General features: G+C 35.1%; 1 protein-coding gene and 1 pseudogene across 4 annotated transcripts in view; both read left to right on the forward strand.

The window, feature by feature from the left end:
- Positions 1–16,409, forward strand: part of VPS26A (VPS26 retromer complex component A) — a 31,233-nt gene that overhangs the window by 11,847 nt on the left and 2,977 nt on the right. For 3 of the 4 annotated variants that reach the window (XM_023644171.2, XM_023644170.2, XM_070226467.1), the window contains 6 exons: positions 5,751–5,826; positions 6,988–7,144; positions 8,003–8,167; positions 9,986–10,092; positions 12,627–12,695; positions 15,045–15,187. In XM_023644171.2, the coding sequence (XP_023499939.1) occupies positions 5,751–5,826; positions 6,988–7,144; positions 8,003–8,167; positions 9,986–10,092; positions 12,627–12,695; positions 15,045–15,187 (717 nt within the window). The remainder of the gene's footprint in view (positions 1–5,750; positions 5,827–6,987; positions 7,145–8,002; positions 8,168–9,985; positions 10,093–12,626; positions 12,696–15,044; positions 15,188–16,409) is intronic. The other variant, XM_070226461.1, reaches the window with a different exon arrangement.
- Positions 15,385–15,975, forward strand: LOC102147667 (large ribosomal subunit protein eL42-like; annotated as a pseudogene).

The following is a 16,409-nucleotide window of genomic DNA, read 5'->3' on the forward strand; positions in this document are numbered from 1 at the left end:
ACTTAACATTATGTTTTCAAGGTTCATTCTTTTAAAAAAAATATTCTGGTAAAATATATATAATAAAATTTGCCATTTTAACTATTTTTAAGTATATAACTCTGGCATTAATTACACTCACAATGTTGTGCAACCATCACCACTATTTCCAAAATTTGTTCATCGCCCCAAACAGAAACTTTGTACCCATTAAGCAATAACTACACATTTCCCTTTTCTCCCAGTCCCTGGATACGTCTAGTCTACTTTGTTTTTCTATAAATTTGCCTGTCCTAGATATTTCACGTAAGTGGTCATACGAGATTTGTCCTTTTGCTTCTGCTGTGTTTCATTTGGCATGTTTTCAAGGTTCATTCATGTTGCAGTGTGTATCAAAATATCATTCTTTTTATGGCCAAATAATATTCTAGTATTTATCCATGTGGTATATGGCTATAGCACATTTCCTTTATCCATTCATCAGTTGAGGACATTTAGGTTTCTACTTTTGGTTATTATGAATAATGCTGTACATTTGTGTACAAGTTTTTGTGTGAATATGTGTTTTCATTTCTGTTGGGTTTATACCTGGGAGTGGAAGTACTGGGTCATATGTTAATGCTATGTTTAACTTTTAAAGGAACTGCCAAACTTTTCCAAAGCAGCTGCACCATTTTACATTCTCTCCAGCAATGTATCAGAGTTCCAGTTTCTTCACGTTCTTGGCAATACTTATTATTTTGTGTATTTTTGATTATGACCATCTTATTGAGTATGAAGTGATGTCTCATTATGGTTTTGATTTGTAATTCCCTAATGGCTAAGAATATTGAACATCTTTTATTGTGCTTATTGCTGTTTGTATACCTTCTTTGAGGAAAAAATCTATTCATATCCTTTGGCCATTTTTTATTGGGTTATTTGTCTTTTTATTGTTGAGTTGTAAGAGTTCTTTATATATTTTGGATATAAGTCCTTTATCAGTTATGTTTTGCAAGAATTTTCTCCTGTAAGTTATCTTTTCACTTTCTTGATGGTGTCTTTTGAAGCACTAAAGTTTTAAATTTTTATAAAGTCCAGTTTTTTTCTTTCATTGCTCATGCTTTTGTGTCATCTAAGAAATCATTTCCTATCCAAGGTAATGAAGATTTACAGCTATATTTTCTTCTTAGAGTTTTGTAGTTGTAGCTCTTACATTTAGATCTTTGATCCATTTTGAGTTAATATTTGTATACGATGTGAGGCAGAGATCCAACTTCGTTTTTTTGTATGTTGATATTCAGTTGTTCCAGCACTTATTTGTTGACGAGAATATTCTTGCTCCATTGAATTGTCTTGGGACACTTGTAGCATATATTTTTTTAAAGTTAAAGTTTTCTCTGTCTGGCTTTTTTCACTTAACATAATACCCTCAAGGTCTATCCATGTTGTTATGAATGGGATGATTTTGTCCTTTTTATGGCTGAGTAGTATTCCATTGTGTGTGTGTGTGTGTGTGTATATATACATACGCACCATATCTTCTTCATCCAGTCATTAGTCGATGGGCACTTAGGTTGCTTCCACATCTTGGCTATTGTGAATAATGCTGCAATGAACATAGGAGTGCATAAGTCTCTTTGAATTGCTGATTTCAAGTTCTTTGGATAAATATCCAGTAGTGGGATAGCTGGCTCATATGGTATTTTTGTTTTTAGTTTTTTGAGAAATCTCCATACTGTTTTCCATAGTGGCTGCACCAGTTTGCATTCCCACCAGCAGTGTATGAAGGTTCCCTTTTCTCCATATCCTCTCCAATATTTGTTATTTTTTGTCTTGGTTATTGCAGTCATTCTAATGGGTGTAAGGTGATATCTTAGTGTAGTTTTGATTTGCATTCCTTGGAGAGTTTTTGAAGCATTCTTTAAGACAAGAGGAAATATTTTGATTACCATAAGTAGGGAAATTCTTAAAAGCTACTTAGGTTCTTTTTATCCTTAGTTAGAATATTTACTGCTTTGGTTCATGTCAAGTGACAAATCTTTCTTAAGTCTAGAGTAGTTGGACTATATCCTGAACTTTTTATGCTTTAAGAATACATTTAAACTAAGTTTCTCCTTTTTAAAATACAATTTGTGTTGCTGTGCCTTCTGAGTAATTTTGAGAGAGTCTTGCTGACTGTATGTTTAATTATTGAGATACAGTGTTTTTTTTGAATTGTGAAAATTTTTCTTTATTCGTTTTGTTTTGCTGAGGAAGATTTGCCCTGAAAGCTAACATCTATTGCCAGTCTTCCTCTTTTTGCTTGAGGAATATTCGCCTTGAGCTAACATCTGTGCCAGTCTTCCTCTATCCTGTATGTGGTCACTGCCATAGCATGGCCACTGACGAGTGGTGTAGGTCTGTGCCTGGAAACTGAACCTGGGCCGCCAAAGTGGAGTGCATTGAACTCAACCACTAGGCCATGGGGCCTGTCCCCTGAATTGTGAAAAATTTGACTAGTAATTTATCTGGGGATTTTGGAGTCGGGGGCTCATAAATTATAATTCCTTAACCAAGACATTCTTTTAGACTGGTCAGTGATAAGTAAATTGTCTTGAAGTCCTGGTACCAGTACCAAGCCACCTATAGTGAACTCTGCGTCTCTTCCTTGTTGCAAAAGTGAACAAAGGCATATGCTTAGTCTAAGATTATGGGAGTTTATGGTTTAGTTCTTTAAGCAAGAAATATTGTTGTTTCTTTCATCAACATGAATATGGGCCATATTCTCCTGGCAGCAGATGGAAACTAATCTTGAATAACCACAACATCTAGCAAAAATAATGTACAGATATCTTGGTACCTCACTGTAAATGACCCTATAAATGGCATGTAGTACACTGATATATGTTTGTCTTAAACGCAATGTAGATGGATTTCACTCCTTAAATAGCTCCTGAAGACAGCATTATTTGAGACATCTACAGAATATTATTTGCCAAAGAATGAGCCTTAAGATTGGCTTGTTAGAGCACTGAATAAGTTTTATATATAGTTTCCCTACATTCTGTTTTCATATCCTTTTAAACATAGTCTCAAGTTTCTTCGCTCAAACTACTTATTAATAGCAAAGGGGAAAACAGTAACTCTAAATTGGAGAAACCTGGTGGATCACCTTGACCAAGTGATCAAAGTCAATGTCACCAATATTGGAACAAACTGGCATCACGCCCTTCCTAATAAGATACACTGGGAAGGATAGAACTTCTCTTCTGTGATGTCTTGCCAAAAATGCACAAGCTGAATCTAACTGTGATGAAACATCAAACAAACCCAAATTGAGGGACATTCTACAAAGTAACTGACCTGTATTCTTAAAAATCATCAAGGTCAAGAAAGGCAATGACTGAGCAATGTTCTAGATTAAAGGAGACTAAAGAGACATAACAAGTGTATGTAATGTGTGATCCTGGATTGGAGCCTGGACTGGAGGAAAAAGGGATATAAATTACCGTACTGGGACAATTGGTGGAATTTGAGTATAGATTATGGAATGTTAACTTTCCTGATTTTGATCATTGCCCTGTGATTATGTAAGAGAAAGTCCATTTTCTTAGGAGGTACACATGAATTGTTTAGGGACAGAGGGGCATGAAGTTTCCAACTTATTCTCAGTTGTGGAAAAAAGAGTTGTATATGTATACATGCACATGTGTATTTTGAAAGAAGATGAGAAAGCATATGGGGCAAAATATAAACGTATGATGAATCTGAGTAGAGGTTATGTGGGATTTCCTTGTGCTATTCTTGCAACTTTTCTGTAAGTTTGAAATGATAATAAAAGTTACAAGAGTATAACTGAGTTGGTGTTAAAATTCTTTAACCCAGTTCACCAACATAGTTTCATTTACTTTTTCATGCTCCCTTGCGGAATAGCTTTTAAACCAAAATGTTTAATTATGCCTTCCAATTCTGGGATCCTTCAGATTCCAGAATAGTTTGTATTAGGCTTAAAAGCAATAATGTTTTAACAGTGGGAGATCAAGGAAAATTTCAGAGTTTAGGCAGGTGGGAAAACAGAATAACTTTGCATTTCTATTTTAATAGTGTGGTTTCAAAATGTGTTTTGAAGAACTGTAATTTTAAAAATATCAGACACAGGGGCCAGCCCTGTGGCCCAGTGGTTAAGTTGACACGTTCCGCTTTGGTGGCCCAGAGTTTCACCGGTTCAGATCCTGGGTGCGGACATGGCCCTGCTCATCAAGCAATGCTGAGGCAGCGTCCCACATAGTACAACCAGAGGCACTCACAAGTAGAAAATACAACTATGTACTGGGGGGCTTTGGGGAGAAGAAGAAGAAGAAGGAAAAAAAAAATCAGACACAGTTATGTTCAAACAAAGACATTCTCAAAAACTGTTACCAAGTAGACATTTTTTAAGGTATGCTTTTTTTTATGTGCTTTGTTAATACAGATTAGGGAATAGCTCTAATTACTGCCTAGCTTGTCAAAGAGCTGGGAGTTATGCTTGTTTTATTTGTGGTTCGAACCTAAAATTCAGCTTGAAAATGTATGTGAAACCTCTCTGAGTTCTACTTTTTTTCTTAAGCTAAGTAATTTTCTGACTTTGAAAGTGTTATTTGCCTATTGTAAAAAAAAAAAAATTACAAAGAAGAAAACAAAATTAATCATAATCAGACATTCCAGAAGTAACTGCTGTTAAGAGTATTTCTTTTCTGTACTTTTAAAAAATATGATTGGCATTATACTTGTATACAATTTGACCATGCTTCTTTCATGTAACATATCATGCACATCTTCCCACATCATTAAAAATTCTTTGACCTTATTATTTTTAAACTTTAATAATACTCCATCATATGGTGTACCACCAATTATTTAGTGATTTACTTCTTTTTCTGAGATATTAATTTGGAAGGCAAATAACTAACTCATCCTAGTTATAAATATGGAAGATATAGAAGAGTGAATTTAATTTTAATTTATATAGTTTATAAATGGAAGTAATTGGACCTGTTTTTATTGTTCTTTGTTTTCTATTATCTTTTGAGAAGCATTGTTTGAGAGAAGAGCTTTTAATAGTCAATGTTACCAATATTTTTTATAGTAAAGAATAAACCTGGAAGTATACTTTTTTTGTATGGTAGCTAATCCTTAAACATTTGGAATTTTATTTTTAATGTGTATGTACAGATATTTTGTCAAATTAAAAATTTATAAAGTTAAGGTTTTCATTTGGCAGATATGAATATTTAGGGATCTTTGAGGTTATATATTTTACTTCAGAAGTATAAGATATATTATACTCAAAATTTAAATTGTTAGACATTCTGTTTTAGGATGAATAGCAGACTCAGGGCAATTAGCATTGCTTTTAAGATTAGGAATTATGACTATATTCTTGGCTACAAAAACCTGAAAGTGATGTTTTAGGTCAATTCTTAAGAGTTAGTGATTACCTTACATTAAAATGCTATTGGTGTAGACTTGTTTAACTATTTGACTAGAAAACACATTTGAATAGTTAAAAGTTTGCCCCGTTTTTGATTGAGTCTTTATAGTTCTTCAGCTATTAAAGAGGGATTCCTTCCTAACAAAGCAGATGCTTTAAGTGTACTATAAGTAATAGGTTCATGCTGTGCTATAAGGTCATCATGATCTAAGTGTGTGGTGGTGTCTCAAACTTCAGAAGTGAATACCTGAAATACTTACATATTGCATTCCTCTGGAAGGAATCTACTAGTAGGCCCACTCAAAAGATTAACATCTCTTACAATTTCATCTTTTGGCAGGTAAACCTAGCCTTTAAGCAACCTGGAAAGAGGCTAGAGCACCAAGGAATTAGAATTGAATTTGTAGGTCAAATTGGTGAGTTTTGAAATAGTATTACTTTTTTTTTCCTTTGATAACTGAATTTGAAGAGGGTTGGATTTGGCACTTAAATAACTGAATTAGAGAGCTTAGCTTTGTGGAAGGAGGGATTTGGTTTTGCATAATAAAAGGATTTACCTTATAAACATTAAATCATGTTTCTTTTAATTGTATTAAATGATATTTGATTCATCCTGCTTTTATTTGTTATTAAACTTAATTACTAAAAATGAAAGGAGTTGTGTAAGCTACCAGTCTTGAAAAATAATTCAATTAAATTAGTTGACTCACTGAAATTTCCATCTGCATACATTTTTCACCAGCTTTACTCACAATTATCAGTGTCATCTTCGTGCTTCACTTTCTAATTACTCATGCCATCTGTCTTCCTAACCTAGTGTGTGCCTGTAGCCAGACTCACCTGTCAATGGAAAATTCCATGTGAAAAGAAAAGGTGTAATTTCTTCTTGACTTAGATCAACTTGTGTACATTTCTCCACATGTATTTCAGAGACATTCTTGATTTAGCAGGAGTTAAACTGTAAATACCTGCTGGTACTGCAGATTCAGAAAAGAGAAAAGAAAACAGGTCTTTATAGTACTGTATGCATGGCTAGGTTTTAAATCTAGCTTTCTAAGTTTTACTGTACATTTTTAAAGTATCAAAATTGGACTGGGTGGATATTTGTTTACATATTTATTCTAGATGAGATTATACTTGAGGGGCAAATTATAGTAATTAACTGATAGTTCATTTTAGTCTTTTGTGTATTACAGTTTTATCAAGATACAATGTATTTGCCTAACTAAAGTAAAACAACAAAACACTTTTTGTCTTGAAGGGAGGAAGTTCAAATAATTGTTGGAAATGTGTCTTTTAAAACAGCTTCATGTTGGACAAGCTCTACATTAAAGAAAATGAATTTATTTTTTTATAATAGAAATTTTCTTTGTGCTGTGGGAATTTTTTTATGCCTAGGTGGAGCATAATAATGAGAAAGATAATGGAGTTCAGATCAATAGCTCTAGGATATTAAAGCAGAGACAAATCCAACTAATTCTTTTGTTAAAAATGATTTGCTGTGGAGGTAGAAGTTTGGGTTTTAATGAAATGGATATGAAATATAACTGGTCTTTTTGCTTTTTAAAATTTCTTAGAACTTTTCAATGACAAGAGTAATACTCACGAATTTGTAAACCTAGTGAAAGAACTGGCCTTACCTGGAGAACTGACTCAGAGCAGAAGTTATGATTTTGAATTTATGCAAGTTGAAAAGCCATATGAATCTTACATCGGTGCCAATGTCCGCTTGAGGTATGAATGTGTATTAGAAGCTGTAGACAAAGTCAAAACTAGAAAGTAATGGCTACTATTGAATGTCTTACTAGAACTTCTAATTATAATTCTGGACTGGAAGATTTAAGATTTTAAAAAATTCTGTCAGATATTTAGTTTTGTCTGGATAATGCCGATCTGAGGTACTATGAGCCGTCTATCATTATAGATTTAGAGAACCCCATTATGAGAAGTTTTAGTCATATACTTCCCTTGTATGAATTGTCCCTTAGGTACTTCATTTGTCGTATAAATGGAATTACTCTCTAAATCAGTTTCTCAAGAAATCTCATTTCATCTATGGTTAAGATTTCCTCAAGCAGGCTTGATGGTAGCACTCCAAATTCATCTACAAAGTATATACGCTATTCTTAAAATTGAACTTTGTATTTTTTTTCATGGTAGCGGCATTTATTTAAAAATTAGAAGTCCTTCATGAAGTAAATGAAGTAAGGTGATTCCAAAGGAGTTCTAGCAAGGAGAAGCTGAGTTGTAGTTAGTTTGCTTATTTAAAACACTCAAATTTGGATCACGCCTGGTGGCGCAGTGGTTAAGTTTGCACGTTCCGCTTTGGTGGCCCGAGGTTCGCTGGTTCGAATCCCAGGCACAGATGTATACACTGTTTGTCAAGCCATGCTGTGGTAGGAGTCCCACATATAAAGTAAAGGAAAACGAGCATGGATGTTAGCTCAGGGCCAGTCTTCCTCAGCAAAAAGAGGAGAATTGGCAGTGGTTGTTAGCTCAGGGCTGATCTTCCTCAAAAATAAATAAATAAATAAATAAAACACTGAAATTTATCATAGAAGATTTAACTTGTCCTCTCCATTAACTTTGTAGGTATTTTCTTAAAGTGACAATAGTAAGAAGACTGACAGACTTGGTAAAAGAATATGATCTTATTGTTCACCAGCTTGCCACCTATCCTGATGTTAACAACTCTATTAAGATGGAAGTGGGCATTGAAGATTGTCTACACATAGAATTTGAATATAATAAATCAAAGTAAGTACTTTTCACAAACAGGTAACTTAAATGTTCAGGGAAAATTAAGAAATAAGCTTTTCAGGTCTTTGTAAATTGGTCCAAGTAAGGATAGAATTGACATTAATCTGATGTTAACAGACCAACAGAATCTGAGCTGAAAGAAACCTTAGGAGTTTGGTTTGGCTTCTGACTCACTGCAGGTGTCTTTCATATTCTATTCCTGATAAGTCTCTGCTTGGCCATTTTCTATAGAGGATCTCACCATCTCGGAAGGCAGCTAATCCCTTATGTCTGTAAACATTTATCTTACTGGCATGACATCACTTTAGCCTGGTCATCTCTTTAAAACTAAACAAAAATACTTTTTTTCTGACTACATAAGCAATACATTTTCATTATTGAAAAATTTGACAATGTAGAAAAGTCAAAGGAAGTAAAAATATCACATATTGTCCCCTTTACCACTTAACCACAGTTAACATCCTCTTGTATATCTTTACGTGGGTGGGGGGGAAGGTTTATACGTATGTTTATATATGTTGTATTTTTACAGAAATGGACTCTTATTTTGTTTATTGTTTAATGCCTTTAAAACTTTATTATGGAAAATGTCAAACATATACCAGTGAGTCCTCATGTACTCATTGCCCAGTTCCAACAGTTATCAACACGTGGTTGGATTTGTTTTATTTGTATTCAGCCCCCACATTCCCCATAGATTATATTGAAGCAAATTCCAGATACATAATTTCATCCTTAAAAATTGTGTATCATTTTTAAATAACCACAGTACTGTTATATCTAAAAATATTAATAATTCCTTAATATCTTGACATATCCAGTCAGTGTTCACATTTCCCTAATTATCTCATAAATGTCTTTTTTTCTCTTACTTGGTTTCTTCAAATTAGTATCCAAACAAGATTTGTTCAAATCCAGTGCATCCAAAACATTGCATTTGGTTGGTTGACTCTTAAATCTCTTTTAATTTAGAAGTTTCCTCCTATTTTTTTTCTTTAAGGTTTATTGAAGAAATGGAAGTATGCACTTATCCCCTTCCTGTGCACTTTTCTGTTACCTCATTTTTATTAGTAGCCACTTCCTGGTTTACATCACTGAAAATGTGATAATGCAAGCCTCCAGAAGTCTTAAATTATATTGTAGATAAAATTATCAAATAGTTTAGGACCTAAAGACTTGGCATTGGAAGCCTCCCTTCAGACACACAATTGCATTAATAAACTCTTGGGTTATTATTTTGAGATCCAAACCTGGGAAGAAGGCTGAAAAGCCCTCTGGAATTGTGGGAATTCCCAGGTTTATTGCCACATCGTTTCAAGGAACCTGGAAAAGGTCTCTGATTATTAGATATTACAGCAACAAACTGAACCAGTGGAGTCTTTTTTTGTGGCCAGGTGCCTTATTAGCTGCAGTGTTGTAGTGCTTAGAGTAATAATGACACTAAACTCTTCTATAGAGTTTTTAATGTTCAGAAATGTCTTCATACACCAAATAAATATTTCAGGCATAAAAATCTCAGTTTTCCATGCTTAAGTTCTTTGGAAACTGTTAACCTCTAAGGAAGGACCAACAATCAGGCTGTTCTTCCCTCTGAGGTGTATTAATGGTTAAGTAAATGTTTGATTCCTTATTTTCATAGTAAAATGAAGAAGTGTTTTTTGAAAAAATGGAACATTAAATGATATGAATAGTCAAGATGGTATTCTTAGATACTTATTATCCTAAAGATGTCTAATAAGTCTTTTCAGGACATATTTCACTCTTTTTGTTTTTTAAACTGATATTTAGTAAGTGAGATATATTCTTTCCCCAAAGGTATCATTTAAAGGATGTGATTGTTGGAAAAATTTACTTCTTATTAGTAAGAATAAAAATCCAACATATGGAGTTACAACTGATCAAAAAAGAGATCACAGGAATTGGTAAGTTGAAAAGAATGTTTGGATTAAAATTCTTGTTTTAGTTGAAATTTAAAATTTTTTAAATATTTCCAGTCTTTTGCTAGGACAAACAGTGCTTCAGTTGATAATGCCATTTTGCATGTCTGGGGGTGTGTGCAAGATAAAATCTTAGAAGTGGAATTGCTGTTTCAAAGGGTATTTTCATTTGTAATTTTGATACATATTATCAGTTTGTCCTCTTTAAGGGTTGTACTAATTTACATTACTACCAGCAGTGATTGTAGGAGAGTGCCTCTTTTTTTCTCATATTCTCACCAGCACAATATTATAAAACTTTCAGCTGATCTGATGGGTGGGGGGAAGAAGTTTCCCACTGTAGTTTTTTTTTTTTTTAAGGAAGATTAGCTCTGAGCTAACTGCTGCCAATCCTCCTCTTTTTGCTGAGGAAGGCTGGCCCTGAGCTAACATCCATGCCCATCTTCCTCTACTTTATACATGGGACAGCTACCACAGCATGGCTTTTGCCACACGGTGCTGTGTCCGCACCCAGGATCCGAACCGGTGAACCCTGGGCCTCTGAAGTGGAACGTGCGAACTTAACCGCTGCGCCACTGGGCCAGCCCCACCCACTGTAGTTTTTAATTTAGTTTTCTCATTTTGAGTGAGGGTGAGCATCTTTTCATATGTATGAAAACCATTTGTATTTCTTTTTGTAAACTGCCTATCCATGTCTTTTATCTCCTCTCTATTGGATTATTAGTCTTTTCTTATTGATTTGTAGAAACTCTTTATATATTAGGGAAATCAATCTCTTTTTTTCGTAGTAAGAGCAGCAAAAATTACCACAGTTTGTCTTGCTTATGGTGGTTTATGCCATGTGGAAGTTCTTGATGTTCATGTAGTCAAATTTGTCAGTGTTTCCTTTTATGGAATTGGCTTTGTGTCACAATTAGAAAGGTATTTTTCACATTGAAGTTCTAAAAATAATCTTCTGTGTTTGACTCTATTAAAATAATAGATTAAACTTGGGGGATTCTTTTTAAATTTTTAGTTCATTTGGAATTTGTCCTGATGTAAGATATGATGTATGGATCTAACTTTACTTTTTCCAGATGGCTGACCAGTTGCCCCCAAATCATTTATTGGTTCATAACTGCTTTTTAATTTTAATTAGCATATAGATTTAGTTTGTCCCCTTTAACTTTGTTGATTTTTTGCTGAAAGTAATTTTAGGCAACACTTTCTAAGAATTTATAATTAGTAGTCATAATTATAAACACCTATGATTTCTTAATCTCCATTTTTCATCTGCTAATAAAAGTTTAAGCGATTTAAAGATATTAAAACCAAACTTCAGATTCCCATTAAAAACAAATTGTTTATTTAAACATTTTTTCTGATTATAAAAATTGTTTGATTCTAGAAGATTTTAAGTAAAAAATAATCTGTACTCATCATCCAGAACAGACTTGCATATTGTATATTTTACCACATTGAGACCATTACTATACGTTTTGGTATACTTTTTCCACTTATCGTATCATTGACTTTTTAAAAATGTCTGGGCTCGAATAATTTCTTAGGGGGTGAATCCCAAAATTTAAAAGAACTTTAAAGATAAAGTCCGGGGGTCTGGCCCCATGGCTGCATGGTTAAGTTCTCGAGCTCCGCTTGGGCGGCCCGGGGTTTCTCAGGTTCGAATCCTGGGCACGGACATGGCACCGCTCATCGGGCCACACTGAGGCAGCATCCCACATGGCACAACTGGAAGGACTCACAGCTAAAAATGCACAACTATGTACCGAGGGGCTTTGGGGAGAAAAAGGAAAAATAAAATCTTTAAAAAAAATGTAAGCTCCTTGAAGCAAAAGTCATATTTATTTAAAAAAAAAAAAAAAGAACTATGTCAGGGCTGGCCTGGTGGCATAGTGGTTAAGTTCATGCCCTCTGCTTTGTTGGCCTGGGGTTCACAGGTTCAGCTCCTGGGCATGGACCTACACACCGCTCATCAGACCATGCTGTGGTGGCATCCCACATACAAAATAGAGGAAGACTGGCACAGATGTTAGCTCAGCGACAATCTCCCTCAAGCAAAAAGAGGAAGATTGGCAACAGATGGCAGCTCAGGGCAAATCTTCCTCACCAAAAAAAAAAGAGACTATATGTCAGTCAAGTATTTAGATGTTTTGTCTATGTTATAGTTAACTAACTCTGAGAGAAGACAGTTTGGGTGTTACAGAGAAAACTAGCATGTCCATGGTTAGTTCTGATCTGTATTGCTAGTTTCTATTTTAGCAGATATTAGAAACGATAGAATTCTGTGAAGAAGATTCTTTCCAAACTGTATATTACCTTTGGGAAGAAGGGAGTGAAACATTCAGTTGAGTAATAAGTTAAGTATAGACCAAGAAATAGAAAAAATGATCAATATTTTCACAAACTGGGAAGATAAATTAGTCCTACAATAATGTAGTTGGAAAATAGGAAGAAGGTATAACGCTGGAAATTATATTCTGGAAATATTTTAATTAATATTATTTACTTTATTGCATTAGGACCCAGTACCACAACAGAAACGGAAACAATTGCTAAATATGAAATAATGGATGGTGCACCAGTAAAAGGTAACACACTTTTCATTTACTTCTTTCGTCTTATAGGTAGTGCAAACTGCAGTGTTCATGGCATAAGTTTAGTTTGAAAGTATTTATTCAGTGAAAATAATTGTGAATTCTTAAAATGCTTCTTAGAGTGATGGTTTTTAAGATCAAGTTTGCATAGATACTGAGAAGACTGTAATAGTACCTCCTGGTCTGAAATAAGGTTTAGTGTTTTTACTCAGTTTAAATTTAGAATTTAGAAGAGACATTTATGTATATCTCTTATGTAGTTCTGTATTTGTAATATTTTGATTGTCTTGTTATAATAGTTCATCTCTGTAAATCTTTTTTACTCATGCTGAACATAAGGTGCAGTATAGCTGAGTGTTAATTCCTGTGGGATTTTGGAGTCCTTTTAGCCTCAAGAAAATAAGCAGTTCATTGCTAGATAATCTTCAGTGTCTAAGGTAGTAAAGCCAGTAATTTATCTTCTTAAATTTATGTCTTTGGCTTTTTCTCACTCTGTTAGTAATTATTTCAAAAAGTAACTGCCGTTTATTGAGTGCCAACGGTAGATGAGGCATTGTACTCTCAGGTGCTCTAAAGTTCCCTACCACCCTTTGAGGTAGGTGGTAGTATCCTTTATTTTACAGATGAAACTGAGATGCAAAGAGGTTAAAAAACTTGTTAAAGGTGATTTAGTGTAGGAGAAGCAGAACTTTACCTCCACCCGTCTTAGTTTTCACCTGGGACTCTTTAACAAAAAGACAGATTAATAAGAGGAAAACAAAACAGTTTCTTAATGCAGGCAGTGCACAACATGCGAGAGAAACCTCAACAAAAAGTAACTCAAGGGGCTGGCCTGGTGGTGCAGCAGTTAAGTTTGCATAAAAACACATTCTGCTTCAGCAGCCTGGGGTTCGCTGGTTCGGATCCTGAGTGCGGACCTACGCACTGCTTGACAAGCCATGCTCTAGCAGACATCCCACATGAAATAGAGGAAGATGGGCACAGCTGTTAGCTCAGGGCCAGTCTTCCTCAGCAAAAAGAGGAAGATTGGTGGCAAATGTTAACTCAGGGCTAATTGTCAAAAGAAAAGTAACTCCAGGTGGGGGCTTAGAATTTCAGTTTATATAGCATCTTCAAATGGACAGTAAATTTGGAGAGAAATGACTGGACAAAGGAAAGCCGTTTTAGGCTTACAAGGGTGGCCAGCTGTGGGAAGGTAAATATATGGGAGGGAACTAATGGAGTAAGGTTTGTTTGCAGATCCCTCTGGTGCCATCCCTGGACCAATAAGAGTCTGTCTCCAGTAAAAGGAGAATTTATATCCTGCTTTTAGACAGAAAAGGGGGAGCCTTTTCTGCTTTTGCTGCTGCTTCATTGCCTTCACCTCAAATAATTTTTATGTCAAAGCGACATATTTCTTCATGACATATTCTGGTTTCCTTCAATAGTTAATCATTGCAGAGCTGGAGTTTGAGCCTAGGCCTTTCTGACTCTAGGACCCGTGTGTGTGTGTACGCTTGTGTTATGCAACATTACTTCATAAAATTCTAGCAGCCACAAACTTTTATGTAAAGTGATGGGTTGTATATCTTTCAGGAAATAGATATGCACAAGAAAAGTATTACTTAAAAAAAGATTCAAAACAGAATATACAAATAATTACCCTTAGGAAAAGAGAAGCCATGAGAATCTGAATAGCAATCTTGTTGGTAATGACGGAATGTCATCATTCTGAACATGTTTGTTGCTTTGGATGAATTAGTAATAAGTATTCAAGAATTTATCCATGTTTAGTAATTATGGTAAACTTCATGAAAGCAGAAACTAACAAAAGTAAAACAGCACTTAGCTGCTGGCACTGTTCAAAGCTTTTTATATATATGAACCCATTTAGCCCTTACCAATTCTGTACAAGATGAATATTGGTATTCCCCATTACACAGATGAGCAACTTGAAACAGAATGGTTAAGTGACTTGGCCAAGGTTACACAGCCAGTAAGTCGTAGAGTTGGGATTTGAATTGAAGCATTCATTTAGGGGCAGTTTTGCCCACCAGGGGACATTTGGCAATGCCTGGAGATACTGTGGTTGTCACACTTGGGGAATGCTACTGGCATCTAGTGGCTAGAGACCAGAGATGCTGCTAAACCTCCTACAGTGCATAAGACCTTACCCACAAAAAAGAATTATCAGGCTCAAAATGTCAATAGTGCCAAGGCTGAGAAACCCTGGTCTAAAGTTTTTAATTATGCTGCAGTCTCATGATGAACTCAAGTGTTAGTATCTTCTATATAATGTTCTAGGTATTATTTGACTATATTAAATCATCTTTTAGAATTAAATGGAAATTGCTTTTCTTTCAGGTGAATCAATTCCAATAAGACTATTTTTAGCGGGATATGACCCAACTCCAACAATGAGAGATGTGAACAAAAAATTTTCCGTAAGGTACTTTTTGAATCTAGTCCTTGTTGATGAGGAAGACAGAAGGTACTTCAAGCAGCAGGTATGGTGCCACCCAAGCTGATAGTTTGTTCTACGGCAGTTCCAGAAACAGCTGGAAAGCACTCACCTTTCTAAGCTTTATTGTACTGAACAAGTGGGGGGTTTTAAGTGAAAACACTCTGTGTGTGATAAGGAAGTAGGTGTGAATGGAATTGTGTTGTGATAGATCTCTTCCCAGTCATTATGCAGGACTCCAGGATGGGCTATAATTTGGCAGGGCTTTTATTTTTCTCTTGGAAGTTTTGTTTTTTATAAAAACAGTACCTGCTGTTTTTTTTTTTTTTCCAAAAAAAATCAGCTTTCCGTGCCATTAGCACTCTCACAAACGTGGTGAACGTTCCTAAAACCCACTGGACTTTCTATAAGAAGTGTAGCAAACACCAACCCCACAAAGTCATAGCACTAGAAGGGCAAGGATTCCCTATATGCCAAGGGAAAGTGGCATTATGACCGAAAGCAGAGTGGTTATAGTGGGCAGGCTAAGCTGATTTTTGGGAAAAAGGCTAAAACTACAAAGAAGATTGTGCTGACGCTTGAATGTGTTGAGCCCAACTGCAGATGTAAGAGAATGCTGGCTGTCAAGGGATGCAGGCATTTGAACTGGGAGGAGATCAGAAGAGAAAGGGCCAAGTGATCCTCTTCTAAGCGTCATCTTTTGTTTTATTATGAGGACAATAAAATTTTGAGGTTATGTTAAAAAATCAGGTAATAACAGAATGAAATAAAGGTCAACAAAAATTCCACCAGCACTGTGATTAGTTTTCCAGACAAATTTGTGTATAGATCATATTTTGCTTGTTGTTCTTTAATTTGCTTTTCCATGCAATAGTGTCTTGAATATTTTTCCTTTATCAACACATATAGATTTCCACGATCATATTCAATGACTGCATTAGCTTGATGGATTAAAGAATTCTGTTTAAACAATTTAATTAAACAATTCTGTTATCAATTTCCATGAGATGACCCAAATCTAATACTTTTTTTTAATGTAAAATGGTTATGATAAAACTTGTTCTTGGGGCTGGCCCTGTGGCCAAGTTCATGCACTCCACTTCAGCAGCCCAGAGTTTTACCTGTTCACATCCTGGGTGTGGACATGGCACTGCTCATCAGGTCATGCTGAGGTGGCGTCCCACACAGCACAACCAGAAGGACCTACAACTAGAATATACATCTATGTACTGGGGGGCTTTGGGGAGAAGAAGAAGAAGAAAGAAAAG

This window comes from Equus caballus, chromosome 1, assembly GCF_041296265.1.
Source record: "Equus caballus isolate H_3958 breed thoroughbred chromosome 1, TB-T2T, whole genome shotgun sequence".
NCBI lineage: Eukaryota > Metazoa > Chordata > Mammalia > Perissodactyla > Equidae > Equus > Equus caballus.